The sequence below is a fragment of the Xenia sp. Carnegie-2017 genome, unplaced genomic scaffold (genome assembly GCF_021976095.1).
Source record: "Xenia sp. Carnegie-2017 unplaced genomic scaffold, XeniaSp_v1 HiC_scaffold_20, whole genome shotgun sequence".
Taxonomy (NCBI): Eukaryota; Metazoa; Cnidaria; class Anthozoa; order Malacalcyonacea; family Xeniidae; genus Xenia; species Xenia sp. Carnegie-2017.
In genome coordinates this window covers 15,687,467-15,710,048 of record NW_025813483.1, presented here as the reverse complement: position 1 = coordinate 15,710,048, position 22,582 = coordinate 15,687,467, and the positions used below count along the sequence as shown (strand labels likewise).

Sequence of the window (22,582 nt, the reverse complement as noted above, 5' to 3'; positions counted from 1 at the left end):
CTCGCTAGCTCGTTGTCGTGGTGACTGTAGACAATATGGCGGTCGTCAACTAACGACAACCATATAGGCATATACGTACAACTTTTTAAAGATTGGCATTTTTTAAACATTTATATCGTGAGGACGTATTAAATATGAATAGCATAAATTTTCTCAATATAAATGGGAAAGGTACTCATATTTTCACGCACGATAATGGTCGTTTTTGATAGAATTCATAGTGTCAACTGCCGTGAATCATGATGATTGATCAACTCCTCCACATTTTTTTAGAAAAAAAGAAACTCAACCCTATTATTATCGCATTTGAGCAGGCGTTAGAAACTATTTTATTCAAACTGACGAAGCTCAGCTCAACTGAAGGTCGTTGTCAATCCAAAACTGCCATACACAGAAGGTGAGAAACATCACCAACTTTCCAACTTTGTCTCTTACGTTACGTATGTGTGATTTTTATCAAAATAATGTTAAAATATATACAAACGTATGACAGATTGTTGCTGCTTATAAAAGTCCATAGATCCTTTCAACATTTCTTGCTATTTGTTAAGTTTAGGAAGTCATTTTATTTTGTAGGAGACCTGATTTTTCAAAACTCTTCAAAGAGTTCAGGCCACGACTTCCACATCAATATTTTGTCAAAAAACTTATGCAAATTGGCTACTTCTTGTGTTCATTAAAGGTATGTGATGACAATTTAAAATGTTTCACTTTCAATTACACCAATTTGTAACTTTTAGTCTTTGTTTCCAGGCATTTCAAGAAGCTAAATTCCAGTGCTTTACACGTTACCTTCAGGAAATATCACCTGACCACACATGCATTGAAGAAGTAGCTAATTTAGATTTTGAACATTTTAAAGAAACATTTTTCCCTAATGGACTTGGTGACTCACAGACAGTGGACACAGTAAGAATGGTGGTTGTAATTCTTTATTTTTAATAATAATTTTACAAGGTGAAATTCTTTTGTTGGATCTTGTTAGATCCTGCTGTGTAGAAGAGAAGTAGGATTTCTGTGCAATATCTTATAGAACCTTACAAGATCAAGTAGGGTCTTAGCTTGGGATCCTGTGGGATCATAAAACATTCTACCAGGATCCTATAAGACCCTGTAGGATCTCGGATAAGATAAACATTGGGATTTTGCCGGCTGCTAGATAAAGCACTTTTTGGATTCAATGCAGGGTTTTATGCAATGTTTTCACCCAGGTTGCTACTTTGCATTTCTTCACTAACACACAGTTGTCTGGATTTGGTCTATCCAGTTCCTAATGAATCACACATTTTATAGATCAAAGTTTTATATGAAGACACCATGAGTTCTTATGTATTGCTCATAGAGTCAGATCCAGAACTTCAGGTAAAACTTTAGGATGAATCAATATTGTCTGTTATAGTCTTCCCTTCATTTGGTATTAAATAAGTTATATATATATGTACCTTATCATTGTAGACTGCAAGAAGTGTGAATCAATGTTTGAAACTATTGAAGATTCTTATGCTTGTTATGCAGTTGGCAGTACAATGTGAAGCCTTCTGTTGGTTACTCTATAATGGTAATTCATGAATTAAACAAAGTAAAGCTTAAGTGAATATGGCTTGCATGGGTCTGTGATTGTACGAGTCATCTTTATTGCCTTTTGATAGATATTTCAAATAAATAAGAAAATAATAATAAAATGGGCAATCTTATTTGGACCGGTGTTTTCTAACTAGTGTTTTCTAACCAGTTTCCTGTTCCATAAAAGAAATGTTAAAGCTTTGCCAGTTTTTCATCTTCGTTAAAAGTTTCATACAATATTTTCAATTTGGGATTTTTTAGGAAGATTTAGATAAAACCTGCACTCTATTTATTGTAAGATGAGCTGCTTTGAACTTATACGTGTCTTTCTGCCTCTTAGGTACAATTCATGTTTACACAATTTCACAACAGCTGATGGTCACTGGAAGAAGCAACTTGGTAAAAGCAATGTTTGAACTTCAGAATATAGAGGATTTTACTTGTGTTTTGTTTCTTTGTTTTATTTCTTAAAGCTTTCTCCCTCACATGATGGAAATAATAGATGATGTTCATGATATTATTTTGTAGGTTCTTGAATATTTACTGTGGTCATGCATGTGCATGGAAGGATCAGTTCCACTGCTGACAGTCAAATATATCCCTTGGCGTAGTACATTGTACTCTGCAACCTGTCTATGTTATCTTGACTGTAACGAGCCAAAGCATGCTGAGACATTTGCACGTAGATCAATGAAAAAAATTACAGAGCTTGCCGACATCGAGGAAATGAGCACATCCGTTCAAACGCCGGAAACTAAGGCCGTGTTTCAGGCTGCTAAAGTGAAGATTGATGTGTTTATATTTCAACGAGTGGTCTTTGAAAGCAGAAAGAGACCTAAAGGAATGCTACGTCCTAAACTGAGAGCACCTATCAAGGAAGCTTTGCATGTAAGTTAGTGCATTGACACTATTTGGATTGCAAAAACTCGTTCACATTCTTTCTATTCCTTTGCAAAGTATTACACACAACGTAATCTCTTATTTTTGCAGTCCAACTGGCCTCGCAATCAGACGGAGCGTCTACTGACGGATCTATTTGATGGCAATGCGGCTCAATTTCTTGCTATCCTTCAAACATTAGGGGGTCCACATCGCCGTACCCTGCAATGTAACGCTCCTACTGGATCTATTGATGACGTCACCTTGGATATTTATCCCGAACTATTTGTCGCTGGTGTGGACTTAATATCCGGTGGTAACAATGCCCGGCTTTCACGTAACGACCAAGAGGTTCATCCTTCTTGTATTGATCTATCCAATGCGTCACTTCTTGAACTATCAGAAGAAGGTATGGTATGTTAGAAATCTACAGCCACTCCTCCCCACCTTAGATCAAAGTATGGTATGTTAGAAATCTACAGCCACTCCTCCCCCCCACCTTAGATCAAAGTATGGTATGTTAGAAATCTACAGCCACTCCTCCCCCACCTTAGATCAAAGTATGGTATGTTAGAAATCTACAGCCACTCCTCCCCCACCTTAGATCAAAGTATGGTATGTTAGAACTCTACAGCCACTCCTCCCCACCTTAGATCAAAGTATGGTATGTTAGAACTCTACAGCCACTCCTCCCCCACCTTAGATCAAAGTATGGTATGTTAGAAATCTACAGCCACTCCTCCCCCACCTTAGATCAAAGTATGGTATGTTAGAACTCTACAGCCACTCCTCCCCACCTTAGATCAAAGTGTGGTATGTTAGAAATCTACAGCCACTCCTCCCCCACCTTAGATCAAAGTATGGTATGTTAGAAATCTACAGCCACTCCTCCCCCACCTTAGATCAAAGTATGGTATGTTAGAACTCGAGTCACTCCTCCCCCACCTTAGATCAAAGTATGGTATGTTAGAACTCTACAGCCACTCCTCCCCCACCTTAGATCAAAGTATGGTATGTTAGAAATCTACAGCCACTCCTTCCCCACCTTAGATCAAAGTATGGTATGTTAGAACTCCGGAGCCACTCCTCCCCCACCTTAGATCAAAGTGTGGTATGTTAGAACTCTACAGCCACTCCTCCCCCACCTTAGATCAAAGTGTGGTATGTTAGAACTCTACAGCCACTCCTCCCCTCACCTTAGATCAAAGTGTGGTATGTTAGAACTCTACAGCCACTCCTCCCCCACCTTAGATCAAAGTGTGGTATGTTAGAACTCTACAGCCACTCCTCCCCCACCTTAGATCAAAATATGGTATGTCAGAACTCCGCAGCCACACCTCACCCTCTATTATTTCTTCATTGATTCTATTTAAAACTTTCAAATAGAAATAGCATAAAAACACTTGCAACTGCATTTCCAATATCATTCGTCATGCTCCAATTTTTAAGATGCATCCCATTTTCATACATAAAAAATGAAAATACTGTGTTATTGTTTTATCATCACTTTAAGATCTGTTGTATTGTAGGTGTAGATGGTGTACCATTTCCACTGGTGATGAGATTTTTAAAACTAGCCTTCAGCTACGAACAATGGGAGGTGTTAGATACCCTTATACAACCTTCCATAAACTTACTTGAGACGCGTGCGCAGATGGTTCAGTCACCTGTTTATCTTATGACACTGGAACTTTTAATAGCCATGGAGCCTTTTTACAATCCAACTAATCGAAGACACAACAAGAAGGGTGTGGCTTGTAATGAGGGTGCATTTAACGATTATTCTCAAGGTAATCATGCTTTTCGTCAGGTTTGACGACAGCGAGTAATATCCATTTGAAAGTGAATCAAAGCATTTCAATGTTATTTCTGTGTGTGTGTTTAGACTGTAAAGCGAATGTATCTTTTGTTGATGAACTATTGGTCGTTGCAAATATCCTCAGTCGATTTACAAGTGAGCTGCCTAAGGTAAAGACTTTTTATGTTTGTAAATGATGATCGTCCAGGTTAATAAAGTCCTGAGAAGGACTGTTTTTGTTGTTGTTGAGGAGACTTTTGGCTTTTTAAAGACTTTTGGTATAAGTTATTAAAAATATAAGAAATACTCTTGGTTATTGATATCTGTTGATGAAAGTTCCCTTTCATCACTTCGTGTTCTAAATGTTCAGCACAAATGAACGTTTTTCCCAAACTTTTCTTTATTTTAGGCAGCCATGCCATATGTTGATGTAGATATGCTCGTGGATGCTACTCTTTTCCTCTGGAATCGTTGTAAACCGTTCTTCTTTCGTGTTGTATCGTCAAATTACGAAAGCTGCAAACAAGTTTTGAACGATAAAGATTGTGACAAAGTGAGTTCTTTGTTGAGGACTTTTCAGTTCTTTGTCGTCTAAATAAATTTGTTTATAGTTTGTGTTATTTTGATGTCTTCATTTTGCCTACCATCGTATATTTTACACAAATGTTATGACACACGTTACCATCGTATATTTTTACACAAATGTTATGACACACGTTACCATCGTATATTTTTACACAAATGTTATGACACACGTTACCATCGTATATTTTACACAAATGTTATGACACACGTTACCATCGTATATTTTTACACAAATGTTATGACACACGTTACCATCGTATAATTTTACACAAATGTTATGACACACGTTACCATCGTATATTTTACACAAATGTTATGACACACGTTACCATTGTATATTTTTACACATATTTTATGACACACAATTCCAACGTACATTTTTCAGTGGCTCTTTCTTCTTCTCAACATCGACAACGTTTTTCGTTCGTATGGATTGTCAGATATAGATCCTGTCGTTGCTGCTGAAATATCATTAAAACTCTCCATGGTCATTGAATGTAGAGCCTCTATGTGTACTCAAAACAACAGCGCTACCATTTTCAAAACTGTAAGTACATTTTTATTATTTGCATTTTTGCCATTTGTCATTGTGTCCATTTTTTACAATGCATAGTGTCGCAATGATTAATAATCAAACGCTTTAAAAACACTTTGAAGGCGAAGGAGGGATTGTGCAACATTTGTATAATCGCTTTACTCCAGGTAACGAAACCTGAAAGGGATTGGGAAACTGAGATGCCCATAATATTGAATTGTTGTTTAGCGACAGGAAAGTGAAGTTAATAACGTTCGAAGCAAACAATTGGACGAAAATACTTTAGAAGAGAATTTCACTCATTACAGCTCATCATACCAGGACGTATTTCCAAGTTCTGGTTTTGATTTATTATGGCTGGCGTTTAATGTACTCGAATCAAGTGTTGAACGAGTTAGCGACGCAAGAGTAAAGATTGGTGTCGAGCTGGTTTATGATCAGGTTGTTGACTTCATTGATCTTTATAAAATGTTTAAATTTAGTTTTTTCAATTTCATGGTAAAGACCTATACCACAATTAACTCGATGTTGCATCCTAAATAAATGACTTTACTTTGTACATTGCGTTTCAAATTTTGGATTTTTGATGACTTTGCCAATTGAAATATTTTTTACATTTGTGAGGTTCTAAGAATTTTTTAGTGTTGATACTTTTAGCGCCATCCAAAGTGGAGGTTCTTTACAATACATCCCTTGTGCTTATGATAAAGGTTCAACTCAAAAATTGTACATATATGTATTTAATTTAGAGATCAGTGCTTCATATTTATGTTCAGTTTTACCACCACAGGTAAAGAATGGGACGCTTGGACATAAAGGAAGTGGATTTTCTAAGAACGATATGGACTTGCAAATATTAAAAATGGAATTACTTTTCAACATGATGCGATTGCTTTCCAAGCTGGTCAGCGGACGCTATCACTCAGAGATGGTGCCTGGTTTGCAGAAATCGATGACTTCATCTTCAATATTATTGAAAAATCGTGGAAAATCTCGTGATACGAGCTCATGGATTGAGGACATCGTCAAGAAATATACACGACTTCCCATTGCGAGAGCAATGTTTCTCATGCACAAGACACAAATTGATGAGATCACAAGGGAAAAAGCCAAAGAAAATCTCAAGGTATATTTTATTCTGAAGAGAAGCGAGTGTTATTTGTTAGGTAGAAATAGGATTAGTTCAAAAATTCCCTTTTTGGGTACAAACAATAATAAATTATCGAAGTTAAGATTTATGCGTTTGCATAGAATGTGTTTGTCAGTTTCTTTTATGAAATATAAACAATAAAACGCGTGCTTTGATTGGTCAATAATTGAGTTTGCATTATGCTGTGCAAACCGATCTGAGCTCAACTAATAACAATATTCCCTCGACAGGATTGTTTTAATATCATTAAAAAATGTGAAGTTCAAGAGAAAGTCCTTGCATCAAGATGTAAGAATTCAAATAAAGATATCGAACCTACATCAACTCCACCTTCTCCAATCTTAGTTTTTCGTAGCTCATCTCGAATGATTTTAAAACCTGCGCCATTTATACCCATCTGTAAGGTAAATGCACAAAACGTGACATTAAATTAAATATTAACATGAAGTAAGAGGTTTTCTTTCCGTCTTTAAGGTGTACTGGTATCGTATGTTTGGTTGCTCTGCCACCGGTAGTAATGTCAAAGTTAGATTGAATGATTGTAATCTTGTTGGAACGGGTATAGAGGTAAAGTGTCATCTCCTACACCTGATCCTACCAATTGATTTAATGATTTAGCATTAAATCTATGGATGTATTTAGAGGAGGGTCGTGCACCTCTTTTTTGGAAAGAGGGCGTGTATGAGGTGTGCCAATTTCCCAACAAAATACTTGTTATACAAAACAACTAGGCAAAAGCAATTTATAGGAGCGCACTTCCAAAAATCTCCCAGTCATAATAAAAAGATGACAGAATTTACACCTGATGCAATCTCATCTAAATAATAAGTTTTGTCTTTTTTTACCTATAAACTGTAAACAAAATTTAGGTACCGGCGAATCAACATTGCATGTTTGATGTGACAAATCTTGAAGCAGGGGGAAGATACGTGTTTGCAGTGGCTGCTTACGATAAAAACGGTGATCTCATTGGTGGTGGAGTAGGTCCCACTGGAATGGCTTGTCCTGCATCTCAGCCTATGCCAATCATAATGGCTTGGTCTTATTTAGCTATGGTATATTACATTTTTCTTGTTCTCTTTATGTACATCCCGTTATGTCATATCAAGACTTTTCTTTTGTCTTTGCTCTGCTTGGAAGTTTAAAAACTGCTTCATCCTGTTTAAGTGAATCGTTTATCAGATGATAAAACACATAGAAACATAACTTTTTAAGATTCAAAACATTCAGGGCTTTTGTTCTATTTGATATTGAGCACGTCTTAGATTTTTGCTCACATCTGGGTTCAACTGCTTTTTTGTCTTTAAATTGATTTAGACTTGTTATTCTGTTGGTATTTATGAAATTGCTGGCGCTTCAGCCAGTATTCTCTGGAAGTATTTTGTCAAAGAGAAAGATACGAGTCACCTGACCCAAGAGATGTCTTGTTCAGGTAGTAATGTAATCTTGGAAGAACGTCACTTTGATTGGGAGATGTTGAACGAGATCAATCAAGTTTTGGGTCGTCATTTTCTGAAAAGTGTGTTTATTGCTGTGGATGTTGCAGTGCGCAATGAGAAGTTATATTGTGATTCTTTATGTGATCATGGAGTATTACTACCTGGACAGGTATTAAAATATAAATATTGCATAGAATACAGAGAAATATTGGATTTAAAAAAAAGAGAACGAGGACATGTATTCTATATTTGTTTTGCAGATACGGCGAATTCGAGAATGTGAGAAAATGTTGCTTGTTCTTCGAGTCTCGTTGTGGATAAATGATGTCAGTTTAGTTTTACAAAGTATTACAAGATGCTATGGTCTTCTTGCTCCACTAATTCACATGAATATTCCTTCAAAACCAGTTGTGCAGGTTTGTTAACATTGAGTAGATTATATTAGTTTGTGGTAAATTGTCACGTGAAGAAATGCTGATATATGCTTGTACAACTATCTTATCACGTGAAGAAATACTGATATGTGTATGTATAACTATCTTGTCATGTGAAGAATTACTGATATGTGTATGTATAACTATCTTGTCACGTGAAGAAATACTGATATGTGTATGTATAACTATCTTGTCACGTGAAGAAATACTGATATGTGTATGTATAACTATCTTGTCACGTGAAGAAATACTGATATGTGTATGTATAACTATCTTGTCACGTGAAGAAATACTGATATGTGTATGTATAACTATCTTGTCACGTGAAGAAATACTGATATGTGTATGTATAACTATCTTGTCACGTGAAGAAATACTGATATGTGTATGTATAACTATCTTGTCACGTGAAGAAATACTGATATGTGTATGTATAACTATCTTGTCACGTGAAGAAATACTGATATGTGTATGTATAACTATCTTGTCACGTGAAGAAATACTGATATGTGTATGTATAACTATCTTGTCACGTGAAGAAATACTGATATGTGTATGTATAACTATCTTGTCACGTGAAGAATTACTGATATATGTATGTATAACTATCTTGTCACGTGAAGAATTACTGATATGTGTATGTACAACTATCTTGTCACGTGAAGAATTACTGATATGTGTATGTACAACTATCTTGTCACGTGAAGAATTACTGATATATGTATGTATAACTATCTTGTCACGTGAAGAATTACTGATATGTGTATGTACAACTATCTTGTCACGTGAAGAATTACTGATATGTGTATGTACAACTATCTTGTCACGTGAAGAATTACTGATATATGTATGTACAACTATCTAATCACGTGAAAAATAGTCATCCAAATCAATGATTTTTTCTAGATTCTACTTAAATGCTACGCTGTTCTTCTGGAAGTACCATCATTGAATCGTTTTCGCAAAAATTCTTCAACGTATGACAGTTTTTATCATCTCATTGCAGTCATCACTTATTTTCTCACCAAGGTACGTCTTCCACTGTTCATTATATTCCCCATAAGTGTTACATCGTGTATTTGAACCTTCTTCTGGTTTCTATTGATTATTGAGGGATGTTGTTTTTCATAAAATGGACAATTTTTGTATGCGTTTTAGACATTGCCAATATGGGGGGAAGATGAACTTGCCAGCACAATCAAAGACTACGGTAGAAAACTTTTAACTATCGATGCACCATTTGTGGAACAAATGGTACCTGCCATATCGATCACAGTATCTCTGGATGAGCCAAACGACGCGAACCAACAAGTGGGAACTAAATGCAAGAAAAAAGGCGGGAAAGGCAAATTGAAAAAAGTCAAAGGAGCGAACTTAAAAGCAACTACAAAGCCAGAACAGTCCAGTAGAACTGGCGTTTCTCAGAAAGCAGAGTTTATGGCTTTAGAAAACGTTTATGATAAACGAGCAAGTCAAGGTAAAGGCTTGCAAGGGCACAGTGAAAACTCGCTTTTTGCTTTTTCAATACTTTTATTCATTTTCTCGTATCCCCGGCTTGTTTTTATACAATTCATTAGATGCTTTTTTTCATATTACATTGTCCATGGTAATTTGCTGTTTAGTGTTGATTTTACTTTATAATTGAAACAATTTTGATAAGTTTGCGACGCATCTGTTTAATTGTAGTTACCAAACATTAAAAGTTCCTTTCATGGAAACTATTATTTTACATTCGACTTTCCAAGGATGGCAAAATACAGATCTTATCATGATTGAGTATTGATGAAAGCAACATATACAGCATGATATGTACTCCAGAATAAAATCTACTTTTTAAAACTTACTTTGTGATCATTATTAATATTAACCCCGTGTTAACCTAGGATTATCAGTTTGTTATCAGATTGTCTCAAATATATATGTCTCTGTTGGAAAAATTATGTTTCGTTTCTTCTATGAATAGTGCTGTCTTCATTTTTACTGGCGTTTTTCTCTCATAATTTATGTTTCAGCCATGATGAATTTCAAGAACGACTTTGATTTAACAGGATCAGAGGATCCGTCCGTTCTCACTAGTTATATAATGGCTTTAAATCCAAGCGAAGGCTACAGAGAAGGTACATATCTTCAAACAAAATTGGTTCTTGCTTCCGAAGTCATTTTTCTCTCAAAGTCAATATACTTCTAAAGCTAGGTGAACAAACAAATATATAAAATACTTTTCATGCATTACATGTTTGAACCTGTTCTTATCATCCAGGAAAATTTTCATTTGAAACGAAAACTTGATATTCAATTGACAGCTTACAATTACATTTTCAGTCCTTAAATTCAAAAGACGCACGAAATTTCTTCAGTATTTTGTTATGGTTGCTGAGAAAGCTCTTGAGTTTGACTGGTTTGAGAAAGTTCTAGAATGGTCGAGTGACACTGACATATGGCTAAATAAGTATTAAATAAAAATAGTTTATATTTAAGACTTTCAACAAAGTCAATGTCTGATTTTTATTTTTCATAAATTGTTTAGACGTAACGATATCCTGGTACCAACGCAGAAACCATCCATTTCCCAACAGTCACCTGACTTTGATGGTGAGGAGATAAAGAGCAAGAGGTTTGCAACTGCAATTGTTGAATATGGAAAGGTTTGTGCTTGTGTTTGTAACCGCAATTGCTTAACGAAGTGGTTGACAATTTGAATCATTTCTTACTTTTTATACTTCAAATGATACAGCTGCTCTACATGAACAAGATTTTAATATCAGAATCCGTCTACTTCTAGCTGACCGCAGCTACCCTTAGCTATCTCTAACTACCTCCAGTTATCCCCAGCTAAACTAACATGTACTATTGTTTGTTGCAAAAGTAATTTATACTTGCATGACACTGTTATAACTAAATGAGTCTGTTTCTTTTTTGACTTTGTGCTCACAAGTGTTTAGTCCAGTTTCTCATCTCAATGAAAATGTGTTTGCTCCCTTAGCAGGCAGCCAAAAGAAATACAAAGTGCATGAAACAGCTTCTTGAAACACTTGCTGATGTCAAAGACAATAGTGACATGACTTCCCATTCAAATGGGGAAAGGCCAGATGGAAAGTATGTAAAACAAGTCAAATCTACGAGGACAAATAAGTCAACCAGTCCCTCACGAACACCACCTCATGTGCCTCGAATAATCCGAAAGGTTTGTCATTTGGTCAGTGTTACTAGAAAAATCCATCTCGCAAATTCAAAACATTGTTGTATTCATTCAACTTTGTCTTAAGACAATTTTCAAGATTACCATGTTATCTTATTCTCTTCATTTAGGGTAAAAAGAAGTTTCGAGGAGCAACGGATGAACAAACCTTGATACGAGTATACTACTGTTTTATTAAATAAAGCTTGAAAGCTGTTTCTTTTCCCCCGCAGTATCTTTTTACAAAGGCAATATCTTCTTAATTAAGAAGGAAATATCTTCTTCCAAGACAATATCTTCTTCCAAGGCAATATCTTCTTGTACAGCAATATCTTCCAAGACAATATCTTCTAAGACAATATCTTCTAAGACAATATCTTCCATGTAGGCAAAATCATCTTTGATGCAGTATTTTTTACTTTTTGTTTCAGGCTATTGAATCATTGCAGTCAAAGCTTCCTTTATTCTGGAAATCTGAAGGCAGGAAAAGGAGATTACGTTTGATAACTAAAGAAGAAACTCCATGGCGTTGTCAGGTTTGTTATTTTCTTTTTAGTAAATCCAATGGTAAGAAATAGCTTCGTAGCGCACGTCCAATTTTTATAGCAATGCCTTCGTAGTGCACGTCCAATTTTTATAGCAATGCCTTCGTAGTGCACGTCCAATTTTTATAGCAATGCCTTCGTAGTGCACGTCCAATTTTATAGCAATGCCTTCGTAGTTGCACGTCCAATTTTATAGCAATGCCTTCGTAGTGCACGTCCAATTTTTATAGCAATGCCTTCGTAGTGCACGTCCAATTTTATAGCAATGCCTTCGTAGCGCACGTCCAATTTTTATAGCAATGCCTTCGTAGTTGCTCTTTGTTGTCTGATGTTGTCCTTTTATAGTTTATTTCATTTTTCTTTCTTAATAGTTGAATATCGTACGTGCTCTTGCTAGTTTTTCTTTCTTCCTGAATCAAACCAAGGGAACCGATAAAGGAAATAACGATGGTTTGAATGAAGAAAGGTACTAAATGTTTTAAATAAACGTTCATGAAACTCTGTTGATTTTGCTTTGCTATCGTTTTGATCAAATCAACCCAGCTAGGAACGGTGCTTTTCCGAGAACGACTGTTGATGTTTGTTTAGTACTGTCCAGTGGTTTGTTTAGTACTGTCCTTTGACTCTGAAGATGACTACCGCTAAGGTTGTCGCAACGTCAGTCAACAACAACAAAAATAGTCCTTCTCAGGACTAAACCAACCTGGACGATCTACATTTACAAACATGTAACGATACTCCCGGGCTCAAACCATTTACTTTATTACTGTCCAGTGGTATTACCAGATTGACTCTTAAAATGACTACTAGCAACTAAGGATGTTGAAACGTCAGTCAACACCAACATTTCTTCTCAGGATTAAACTAACCTTTATAAGTATATACAAACATCTAGGATTGTTTATTCTTGTTTGCAAAACTGCTTTCTAAAACACCTTTTTTTTATCGTACAAGTGAAATGTCTGCTCTGGATATGGAATGGTTTGGTTTTGACCTCAGTGGGATTCTTCTTCGTCAACGCAATTCTGTCTTGAAGGATACATCTTCATCTTTTAAGGATCTTGTTTTGGCTTTAACTCAGAAACAAGATCGAACAAATGCAATGAAAAAAAGGTAGATTTTATCTCTCTAAAAGTGTGCTCGTTATCGTATGAAAATGAAAGTGTCGGTCACAAGGTGTTTATATAAAATTGTCACTTTATCATCATTTTTTTTTCATTTTCATCATCCATGCCAACAGAGAGCAACAGAGAATTGATGAAGAGACGGATTACCTCAGATTTGTTTACAACGCTTGTAAATATCTATCGAAAGCAATGGTAAGTGCTTGTATGTCATGTGAGTTTGTTCTGGGATCGTTGTCTCTTTTTAGATTTTTTACCTGTTTTTATGAAGGTTTTATCATACCGCTGTAAGTCTTGGGGTATTTTGCAAAATGCCTGTTGTCATTTGTGGAATATAAGACAGAAACTCTACGCGTTTATTATGGATCCTGGCACTAGAGTTACTGAAGATATACTTTATGAGATAACCTGGATGGCTTTTTATTTTGCGGCTGATACACTGCTTGACATGCTCTTGTTTATGAAAGAAAATGTGAAAGATTTTTCAAGGCCGATGAGCAAGGTAGAATTTAAAATTACAAAAACAAAAATTTCAGTCCTGCTATAAATAGAAGTTAAATTAGTACCCATGTCCCCCACTCTCCATTCATCACTCTACCTTACAAAGAATCTGCGTTCCCATTGGACATATAATACTCTATCGTTTTTCCATGGACGTTTTAGACTTCTGAAGACAAAGGCATCTTTTCCTTGTGGGGTGGCATCGAGGATGAGAAGGGCGGTTCTGATTTAATATTTGAACCGTATCTAGATGATCATACAGAGATGGATGTTGTTTGGATCCGTCGTATTATAATGCATTCTATGGAATGTTTGTTTTATAAAGAGAAATGGGAAAAGTTAGCTGACATCATATTAAGATTTTTCGCTCTTTCCAGGTGTGTTCTGTGACATTTGTGTGAAGTGTTCATGTGTGTCACATATAGCCGTACATCCTTACTAGCCAGCAGGATTTTGATGATGTCGTTTCGTTTAAAGTAACATAAAATGCGTTGTTTCCACGAAGCACTGTACATTTTATTTCAACGCTAATGAAACTAAAGTCATTTATTAGTTGAGTCAAACTTTACCTCGAAGAAAGTTTTCGATGTTTTGAATTTTATGTGGTTATTGGTTGTGACAATCAAAATTTATTTCACAGCACTTCTACACAAGCAGACAAACTTTATGTCAAAATCAAGTTATAAAACATTGTGCAACGCATTTTTCCATCTTTATAAAACCTTAAAAAACCTTTCTTTATAAAATCGAAAGCTCTCTCTGCTTCTTTGTTCTATCGTCGAATCATTTTTGCCCCAAAAAATCGTAACTTGTTTTTTTTTTGTTTCAGAGGTCGCTACGCAGACAAAGTTTTGCCTTTACTGGCATTTGCTCAAGAAAACTACTGGAAAAAGCTCAGGCACACGGCGGCGTTTTAAAATACCAACCCACTGTTATCATTTCTACAGCCAGTGGTAAACCTGAAAATCTCAAAATGGATGTAAATATGAGAGATAAAAATTTCGATGTAGCAGTTCACATCGATGCCAAAAATCATAATGTTTATTGCGGTGAAAATAACGCCCATCGTCTGTTTTCCGTCCCTTGGATAAAACAGCAACGTTGCTGTTGCTTAAAGAAACCGCTGATTTGAAACATTGCGCTGCAAAGGCTCTACAACATAGTCGGGAGTTATTGTTGAGATATCTAGCTGGATTAGGTAAGGATTAGGTAGAGATTAGATAAAGCTTAGATACAGTAGATATCAACTGATAAAAATTTTGTTCGAATGGTGTGTTTTGCTTGTCAAAACTAAAAAATACATTTAGAAGTTGCAAAGTTTTCCCATTAATCAAAATTTCTGATTTTGTATAGTGTATTGGTGGTTATGACATGGTACCCCATAAACTATGGCACCCTTTAAACTATGGTACCCCTTAAACTATGGTAACCAGTAAATTTTCCTGATGTATCCAGCATGCAACAATTAATTTGCCATCGTTGATTTTTTAAGTATTAACTACTTCATGCATGTTTTTTCAACTTTTAGGAAATCATTTCAAGAAAAATCCATCATCACGGGTCGCATTTTTATCCCCAGATGATGAAGAATTGACGACATCACCTCCAAATATCAGCGAACTGAAATACGAAAAGGTTGATGATGTACATAAATATCCCCTTGCATCCTCCCAGCTTGCTGTCGTGATAACATCGTATGATAAAACAATAGGTATGTGCTTAAGAAGAGATACTTGGTGTAATATGCTCATACTGAATGAGATGTTTTCATAGAAATGCTTCAGTTCCATGGACGAAAAGCGTTGTTAGCTCAAGCAATGAATGAAATTGGCAAAATTATGCTTCACATCGGTAATAAGAGGTGACCACATTCACTTATATTTACGATTCTAGCCACAATTCACCGAAACTAGGCCAAATGCTATGAATTGTGATAAAAAAATCGTTTATTTTCTTGTTAGATCCGCGCATCGGTGGTGGCAAACGGTTCTGGATACCATTTTATCCCCGGTCTCTTTCTGAACATAGTGACGCCACTCATAATCGTTATCACAATGCAGTAAAAACTGAGCCAAGTGTCTTGTTGAAGAAGCGAGGTATTTGGGGATGTATGCTGGCCGCTGAAACCGCTGTAAATATGGCAAGGTATACTTGAACAACATTATTGAAAGATATTTAAGAAAATAATTTTCTTTCTTTTTGTAATATTTCTGTTTTTCTTAGGTATATTGAAACGGATAATGCTGACAGAAAGCTGGACTACTGTTATGTTGCCACTTATCTGTTTAAGGTTAATGATTTTAAAGATCTATTGTTAGGAAGGGAGACTGAAAACCATAAAATGGATTTCAAAGGAACTTTATACGATATATCATGCATATATATAAATATTTATTTTCCCTCCAACTATTGATCGTCCTATAACCTTATATTCGGGTGTAGGTACGTCTCCCCCCCCTCTTAGCTATATAAAGCATCCAGAGGTCCATAACTCAGGCGATTTGCTTTTTGTACAGGCATTGTTTGCATCCAGTTTACCTCATCCTACATCGTGCAGGGATTTTGCTCTTTATGACATTGGCAAAGGATGTTCAGTGAATACATTGATACCAAGTGTTAACCTTTTCACTGACCCGTTTCGTTGTAATGCTAAAGTATTGTTGTCATCATCTGTTTGGCTGATTGAAGAACTCATTGAAACAGGACATTACGTCATGGTTAGTTTATAAAAGTTTATATACAGATAGTAATATGTCGATGATGGTTAAGCGACTGAAAGAGAAATTTGGTTGTAATTTAACAATATTTTACTTGATGATAGTGTACATTTAGGTTCATTTTTTGTTGTGTAGGTTTTGCCAATAATTACGTTAGCTCGTTATGTAGCAAGTGATGTGTTTGAAAGTAAACATTGGATCGCTAAAGTTCTTATACTCAGGGTGAGTATGTAATATTGATAATAGTGAAGACGTACACACAGGGAGGGGATACTGATGGATACTTAAGGATGCTTGATGTGCAATGTGTACTCGTGATTAGGTATGACAAAAGGATGCCATACAGTCATACAACGGTTTCCTAACTAGTTACTGTTTTTTTTAAATCAAAGGTTCGAGCTTTAACAAAAGCAAGGTTGTTTTCCCAATCATTTAAAGTCTTCAATGATCTGTTGTTTGCTGACGAGAAAATGCAGGTACAATTGATTATTTTCTAATCCTGTTTTTACTATTTGTTTGTAAACGTGTCTTTCTTTATTCTGTCAGAAAATCCATCAGTTTTCCTGCTCTACTTCACTCAATTCTTCTCAAAATATTCCGGTTAGTATTAATAGAAATGCTTATAGTCTGTTACTTTGATGATATCAACACGATTATTTTTTGTATCCAATGTTATCTAGGCTCTTGAGAGTCTGATAGTGAGCCGACTATCCTCAGAATACGTCATGTTACATGGCAACGAAGTTTGCCGATTATTGGTGTTAGAACAAGTTCGTCTATTGATTGAGATTGCAGCTACAGTTTACGCTATACCATTAAATAAAAAAACAGTGTAAGTGAAAACTCAAGAAACAACTACATACTTAGTAGATGGCATTTTCTGACTTTGATCAATGCATTTAAAAATTCGTTTTTTTCTATCTTCTCTTAAAGACTTATTGAAAAGCTAAGAGAAATAAAGAACAATTCAAACGATTCGCGTGAGTATTATGGATGCAGCAACATGAAAATTTTTGTCTCTGGTTTTTTTTTAACGATAAAATTTCGTTTTTTATGGACGTCTAAATTGTGCAGCTATTAATATTCTGGACAGTGACATCTCTCACTCCACGTTAAAGGTAATCAAATCATATTTTTGCATTGTCTTTATAATCTATTCAGCAGCTTGACGTGCGTGCATTTAGGGTTATCTACTGGCTGCTGCAGAACTTCTCCTGGAAGAGATGAAAAATATGATTTTGCTTCCACAGAAAAACTTGAAAGAATTTCTTGATGAGAGAGGTAACAAAATACTAAAATACTAAAATACTGCGTCTATTGCACGTCATTTTTGATTTTGTCTTAGTCTTGTTTTTCTTTAACATCTAGGTCACCTTATCCGACCGGCGGATTTTAAAATTTTAATTTTGATCGAAATAGAATCATCATACATTCTTCATGAGTATTCAGAAAATTTGAGCGCAGCCAAGGTCATTTATGAATGTATGAGGACGCTGGAGGATGCCAGTGTTCTTTTGGAACGCAATGCCATCAGGTATTTCTGTATTAATATATGATGTGTTACAGTGCAAAATGTTACAGCAAAGAGACAACCGCACAAACGTTCCTATATGGACGTTTCTGTATAGATGTTCCTGTATAGATGTTCGTGTATAAATGTTCCTGTACAAATGTTCATAACGTAACATTACAAACCTTATTGTACAGACAAAACCATACAAACTGTACAAATGCCAATTATAAAATAACAATTAATCGTTAAACTATCCTTACGAATTTCTCATTTTTGTTCAGACTCAGTTCAGATTGGACGACATTTTCCCGTTCTCCAGCTCCTACAAAGACACCAGATAGTATTCGCTCAGACCTAGGCTCAGTCAAGTTTGAGAATGATGCAAACCTGTGGCTGAAATGTCGAATGAAATTGGTGGAATATTTGTTCTGTGAAGAAAATAGTGTTGGTAGACTAGCTGGCTTCAGTCGTACAGTAGTCTCTCTCACTGGTTCCTCCCATTACCATTGTGAACAAGGTTTAGATGAAAGTGAAGCATTTGGTCAAAATGAAATGGCTGTGGAATTTCAGTTTAATTCTATCTTGCTTAAACTCACGCATGGCTCTCTTACTCAAGAGGATTTCGATACATTGAAGGTAGGTCATGTAACAATGATGATATACTTGGCGATGATTGAAGTACGCTATCTAATAGACTGGTACCATAAAGTTTCAATTTGTTATTGTGATTAATAAATACGATTTATGTGAAAGTTGAATTCCCAGTTGTAACTGATCAAAACTGCATCTTCCTTTGAAAATATAAATATCCCTCTAAAGGTCAGTTAAGATTTCTTAAGATTACTTTGCATGGCAACTCGTGAAAAAAAACGTTACAGAGATGGAGTGTGAGTTGTATCTTAATCACCTAAACTTAAAGTATTTATTATGCATATATCTGTATTGTGGAGGATTTTTTGTTGTTGTTAGAGCCTTGTAAAGAAATTAGAAAATGTTCATTCACTGTCAGTGAAAGGTTCTTTGCTTTTGGTGAAAATTTTGATATATTATGGTGATATCTCTCAATCATTTGGTTCAACTATCGATGAAACTTTGAAATGTTACCAAAAAACAGAAAATTTTATCAGAAAACAGGTGAGATGAAACAGATGCAAAATTTTGACGAGACCAATGAGTGAAAACATATTTCTTTTTTATAGATTATTGCTCTGACCGATACCATGTACTTTAACGATATTGATACATGTAGTCGTGCTATGAATATTTACCTACAGCACAACATGCTTCTTGTTGAAGTCTGCTTAAGAATTGGACGCTTTAAACTGCGGAATATCGACGAATCAAGCTCACCAGAAAATATCAGTGAAGTACTAAAATTTTTGCTCCAAGCAATGTCCATTATCACTGATGCACAAATGGAAAAAAATCCTTTGGAAAGCGAGTTGTTGTATTTTATTGGTAAGAAAAGGAAAATTAGGGTTTGTGCATTTAATATAGAAGATGAGTTTTTTGAGAATAGACATGTTTCGACATCTCATGATGCCATCCTCGGTATGAATGAATAAATATGAATAAATTATAACAATAATGAGGGAATGAGATAATGTGGAGCGTGTACAAACTAAATATTGTGTTGAATCTAAAAACTTGAACATTGAGGTCAGAGTTAGTTTGTTAATGTGGAGTGCTTCTTTGATTTTAAGGGAGAATGAGGTGTTTGCGGTGTCGATGATTTTAAGCAAGAGGGTGAATAGTTGGTTTTACAGGAATGAGATTTAAGAAGGTGTCGGCAGATATGAGAGTTTTTGTCTGTTGTAGTATGTTCCCTGATTCTGGCGCGAAGTTTCGCCAATGTATCGGGAATTACATCCCGCGCAATTGAATTCATATACCACCATTGATTTAATTGAATCAGGGATTGAGTCTTTAATGAGAGAAGGTTTTTGATTTTGAATGATGTGAAATAGGGTTGTTACAAACTGTGAGCCCTACATAGGACATTTTAAATCTATAAAACAACTAATGGTGTAAGTTCATTCATCCAATTTCAGGCGTTTGTCGGAGTCTTTTATGGAATTATGAAAAATGTCCTGATATGCTTGTCATTACAACGTTTATTGACTCCATTAGCAAAACTTACAAGTTTGATCATGATCTTGAGTAAGTACTCTCAGTTATCCTTTATTATCCTCTGCTATCAAGGCTATTATCCTCTGCTATCCCTCTGTAGGAATTTTTGTGCCATTACCTTCCTGTTTATGATCAATTTTTGCTGTGTTTAATCTTTGATTTTTTTTGTGGTTTGTCATCTTTTAGTTCTTCGCATCCTTACACATCCCTTGATATCTCTTAATGTCACTTGTATGTTAGTCAACGTTAGTCATTGACTATTTCTGTTATGTTTTTCGTAGGTTGATGCGCAAATGTTACCAACAACTTGTTTTATTCTACCTCAAGAAAACGAAGAAAGTAAAAGAAGAGTTTTCAAACAAAATCTCAGCAAACAAATGGCACAATGCTGCGAAAATTATCTCCAAAGACAGCCAAGGAAAAACAAAAGACAAAGAAGAGCTTTTGCTTCGACGGGAGACAAAGAGAGAACTTCGTGCCACATGGATAGCCTGTAGAGCAATGTCCGTACTTTCAACCACCATTGATAGTCGTAGTCTACTATATGGTTATATTACAGGACTTTCAATGCCCAAAAGTAGCGGAGAAAAGATTCCTTTGTCCGTACTTCATGATTTGTTAGGATCTGTATCTATTTCAAGCATTAACGGTGGTGAGATTCAAAACGATGGCGTAATTACAATGAATACGTTCGTGAATGGAACAAATACGGTTCAAATCACGTGGAACCATCTGTTGTATTATGTCGACCATCTACGACGGCAAGTTAGTTACCATTCTCTTGGAATAAACGCGATTGGTGGTGCGTTGTTCAGATGGTCAAAGTTATTAAAGTTGCAAGAGATACACGAGTTTTGAACTCTGAACTTGACGTCTACGAGAAGAATGCAAGTGGAGTAAATGTTTCATCTATATTGTTGCTTCCAGAATTACCTTTGAAGAAAACTGAAGTGATATCACATCAAAAAGGTAGATATTCCGTTTAATAACGAAACTTGAATAATAAATGTTTCTTTATTTCTCTCTGAATGGTCAGTACGGATATTTAAATTGGGGAGGAATCTTACTTAAAGTTTGAGATTTTTTAATACAGTTTTTATAAGACTGTCTATGTATATTTTTCGCTTACAACAGATTTTGTTCGTAATTATCTCCACATTTCCATGAAACACGTTTCATCGTTCATTGATATATTAAGCACATATCGAGTTATTATTATAATTTTATGCTCTTCATGAACAGGACGATATGTCGATGAAGCTGAAGACAATGAAATCAGCATTACTTGGATACAATCAGATCCACTTTTGAAGCAAACTGATAATGACTTGATCGATTGTATATATGCATTCAATACAAAAGCTACTTGTGGTGTACCCGTGACTGGACTTAGCGCGGGAAGGAAAATCGTGTCACGGAAAAGTGTCGAAAATATTCACGAACAACTAGAACGTCTCCTTGTGTTGACTGAAAGTGAACAGACCATCCAACAAAGTGAGTAAAAATATCGATTCATAATTTATTGCTAGCACTCTTTATATTGCATAGCTTTAGAGATCAACTGAAGTAGAAAAGAACGTTTTGATAATATTTTTCATAATACAACCTTTCATTGTTTGTAATAAATTAAGCAATCAGATCTTGTGAAGAATTAACTTCAAAACTTTCAGCCAATGGAGAATATGTTTATTTTCTGTGCATTGTTTCTTTCGTGATATGGTGAAGCAAGCATATTTCAGGAAAAGTTATATTTCGGAGCATTAACTTTCTATCTATATGTGTTTTTATCAAACACAACACAATACATCTATAAAATTGTTGTATCAACATAAACAATCGTTTTATAATACACTCCAGGAAAAGTATCAAAATGTGAAGGTCCTGTCGCTACTTCCAATGCTATTCCACAAACTCAACGCAGGAAAAAAGCAAACTCATTGAGAGCGCAATCTGGACTTGCTCGTCGTGACGTTGAAGTTGATAGCAATATTCGCGCTTTTATACATGATGTGAATAAAATGATGCTTCAAACTGCTGGTTCGGATAAAAAGGTAAAATGATCGTGAAGATAATTCTAATTACAGTACATCCTTTTCAATACTAAAAGCATGTACTCCAATTTATTGTATTTAATATTTTATTCTCTTATCGATTTTATGATATTATTTACTCATAGTCTACCTTACATGTTTTAGGAACTTCCATTTCATGCAACCCATTCTAATATTTGTATTCTGGAGACTGTGTTTAATACGTCGCGGGGTTTTATTGGTAAAGTACCTGATAATCTGTATCAATGGATCACGTCAATTGTTGTTTAATGTTGTTACATTTAAAATTTTTGTTTTGATGACTGTTTTAAATATGTCAAGAAGTTTTACTGGTAAAATATTTGCCATTTTGTTGTTGCGTAGTTAAATTTTTGCTTTATATTTTATGAAAATAAGAAGCTAAAGTAAATGTTTGATAGTAGTTTTTTTATTTTCTTTGT

General features: G+C 35.3%; 1 protein-coding gene across 1 annotated transcript; it reads left to right on the top strand.

The window, feature by feature from the left end:
• The first annotated feature begins 38 nt into the window (after positions 1 to 38).
• LOC124441771 (cilia- and flagella-associated protein 54-like) lies at positions 39 to 22,551 on the top strand. The gene is given in 58 exon segments (XM_046992238.1): positions 39 to 171; positions 274 to 397; positions 577 to 682; positions 754 to 909; positions 1,294 to 1,362; positions 1,456 to 1,558; positions 1,904 to 1,962; positions 2,092 to 2,451; positions 2,554 to 2,851; positions 3,972 to 4,232; positions 4,328 to 4,410; positions 4,650 to 4,793; positions 5,211 to 5,372; positions 5,589 to 5,801; positions 6,151 to 6,486; positions 6,741 to 6,929; positions 6,985 to 7,077; positions 7,380 to 7,565; positions 7,828 to 8,118; positions 8,210 to 8,365; positions 9,290 to 9,412; positions 9,542 to 9,860; positions 10,396 to 10,500; positions 10,706 to 10,832; positions 10,911 to 11,028; positions 11,367 to 11,567; positions 11,693 to 11,740; positions 11,993 to 12,097; positions 12,478 to 12,572; positions 13,061 to 13,219; positions 13,347 to 13,425; positions 13,502 to 13,732; positions 13,894 to 14,108; positions 14,561 to 14,592; positions 14,595 to 14,807; positions 14,810 to 14,929; positions 15,260 to 15,442; positions 15,505 to 15,592; positions 15,693 to 15,740; positions 15,742 to 15,876; positions 15,955 to 16,021; positions 16,248 to 16,448; positions 16,584 to 16,670; positions 16,841 to 16,924; positions 16,995 to 17,048; positions 17,129 to 17,280; positions 17,382 to 17,428; positions 17,523 to 17,566; positions 17,633 to 17,729; positions 17,817 to 17,982; positions 18,243 to 18,597; positions 18,931 to 19,095; positions 19,161 to 19,419; positions 20,013 to 20,121; positions 20,373 to 21,060; positions 21,334 to 21,585; positions 21,949 to 22,142; positions 22,287 to 22,551. Coding segments are annotated over 55 exon segments (8,634 nt in total). The 5' UTR covers positions 39 to 134; the 3' UTR covers positions 20,950 to 21,060; positions 21,334 to 21,585; positions 21,949 to 22,142; positions 22,287 to 22,551.
• Positions 22,552 to 22,582: the final 31 nt, after the last annotated feature.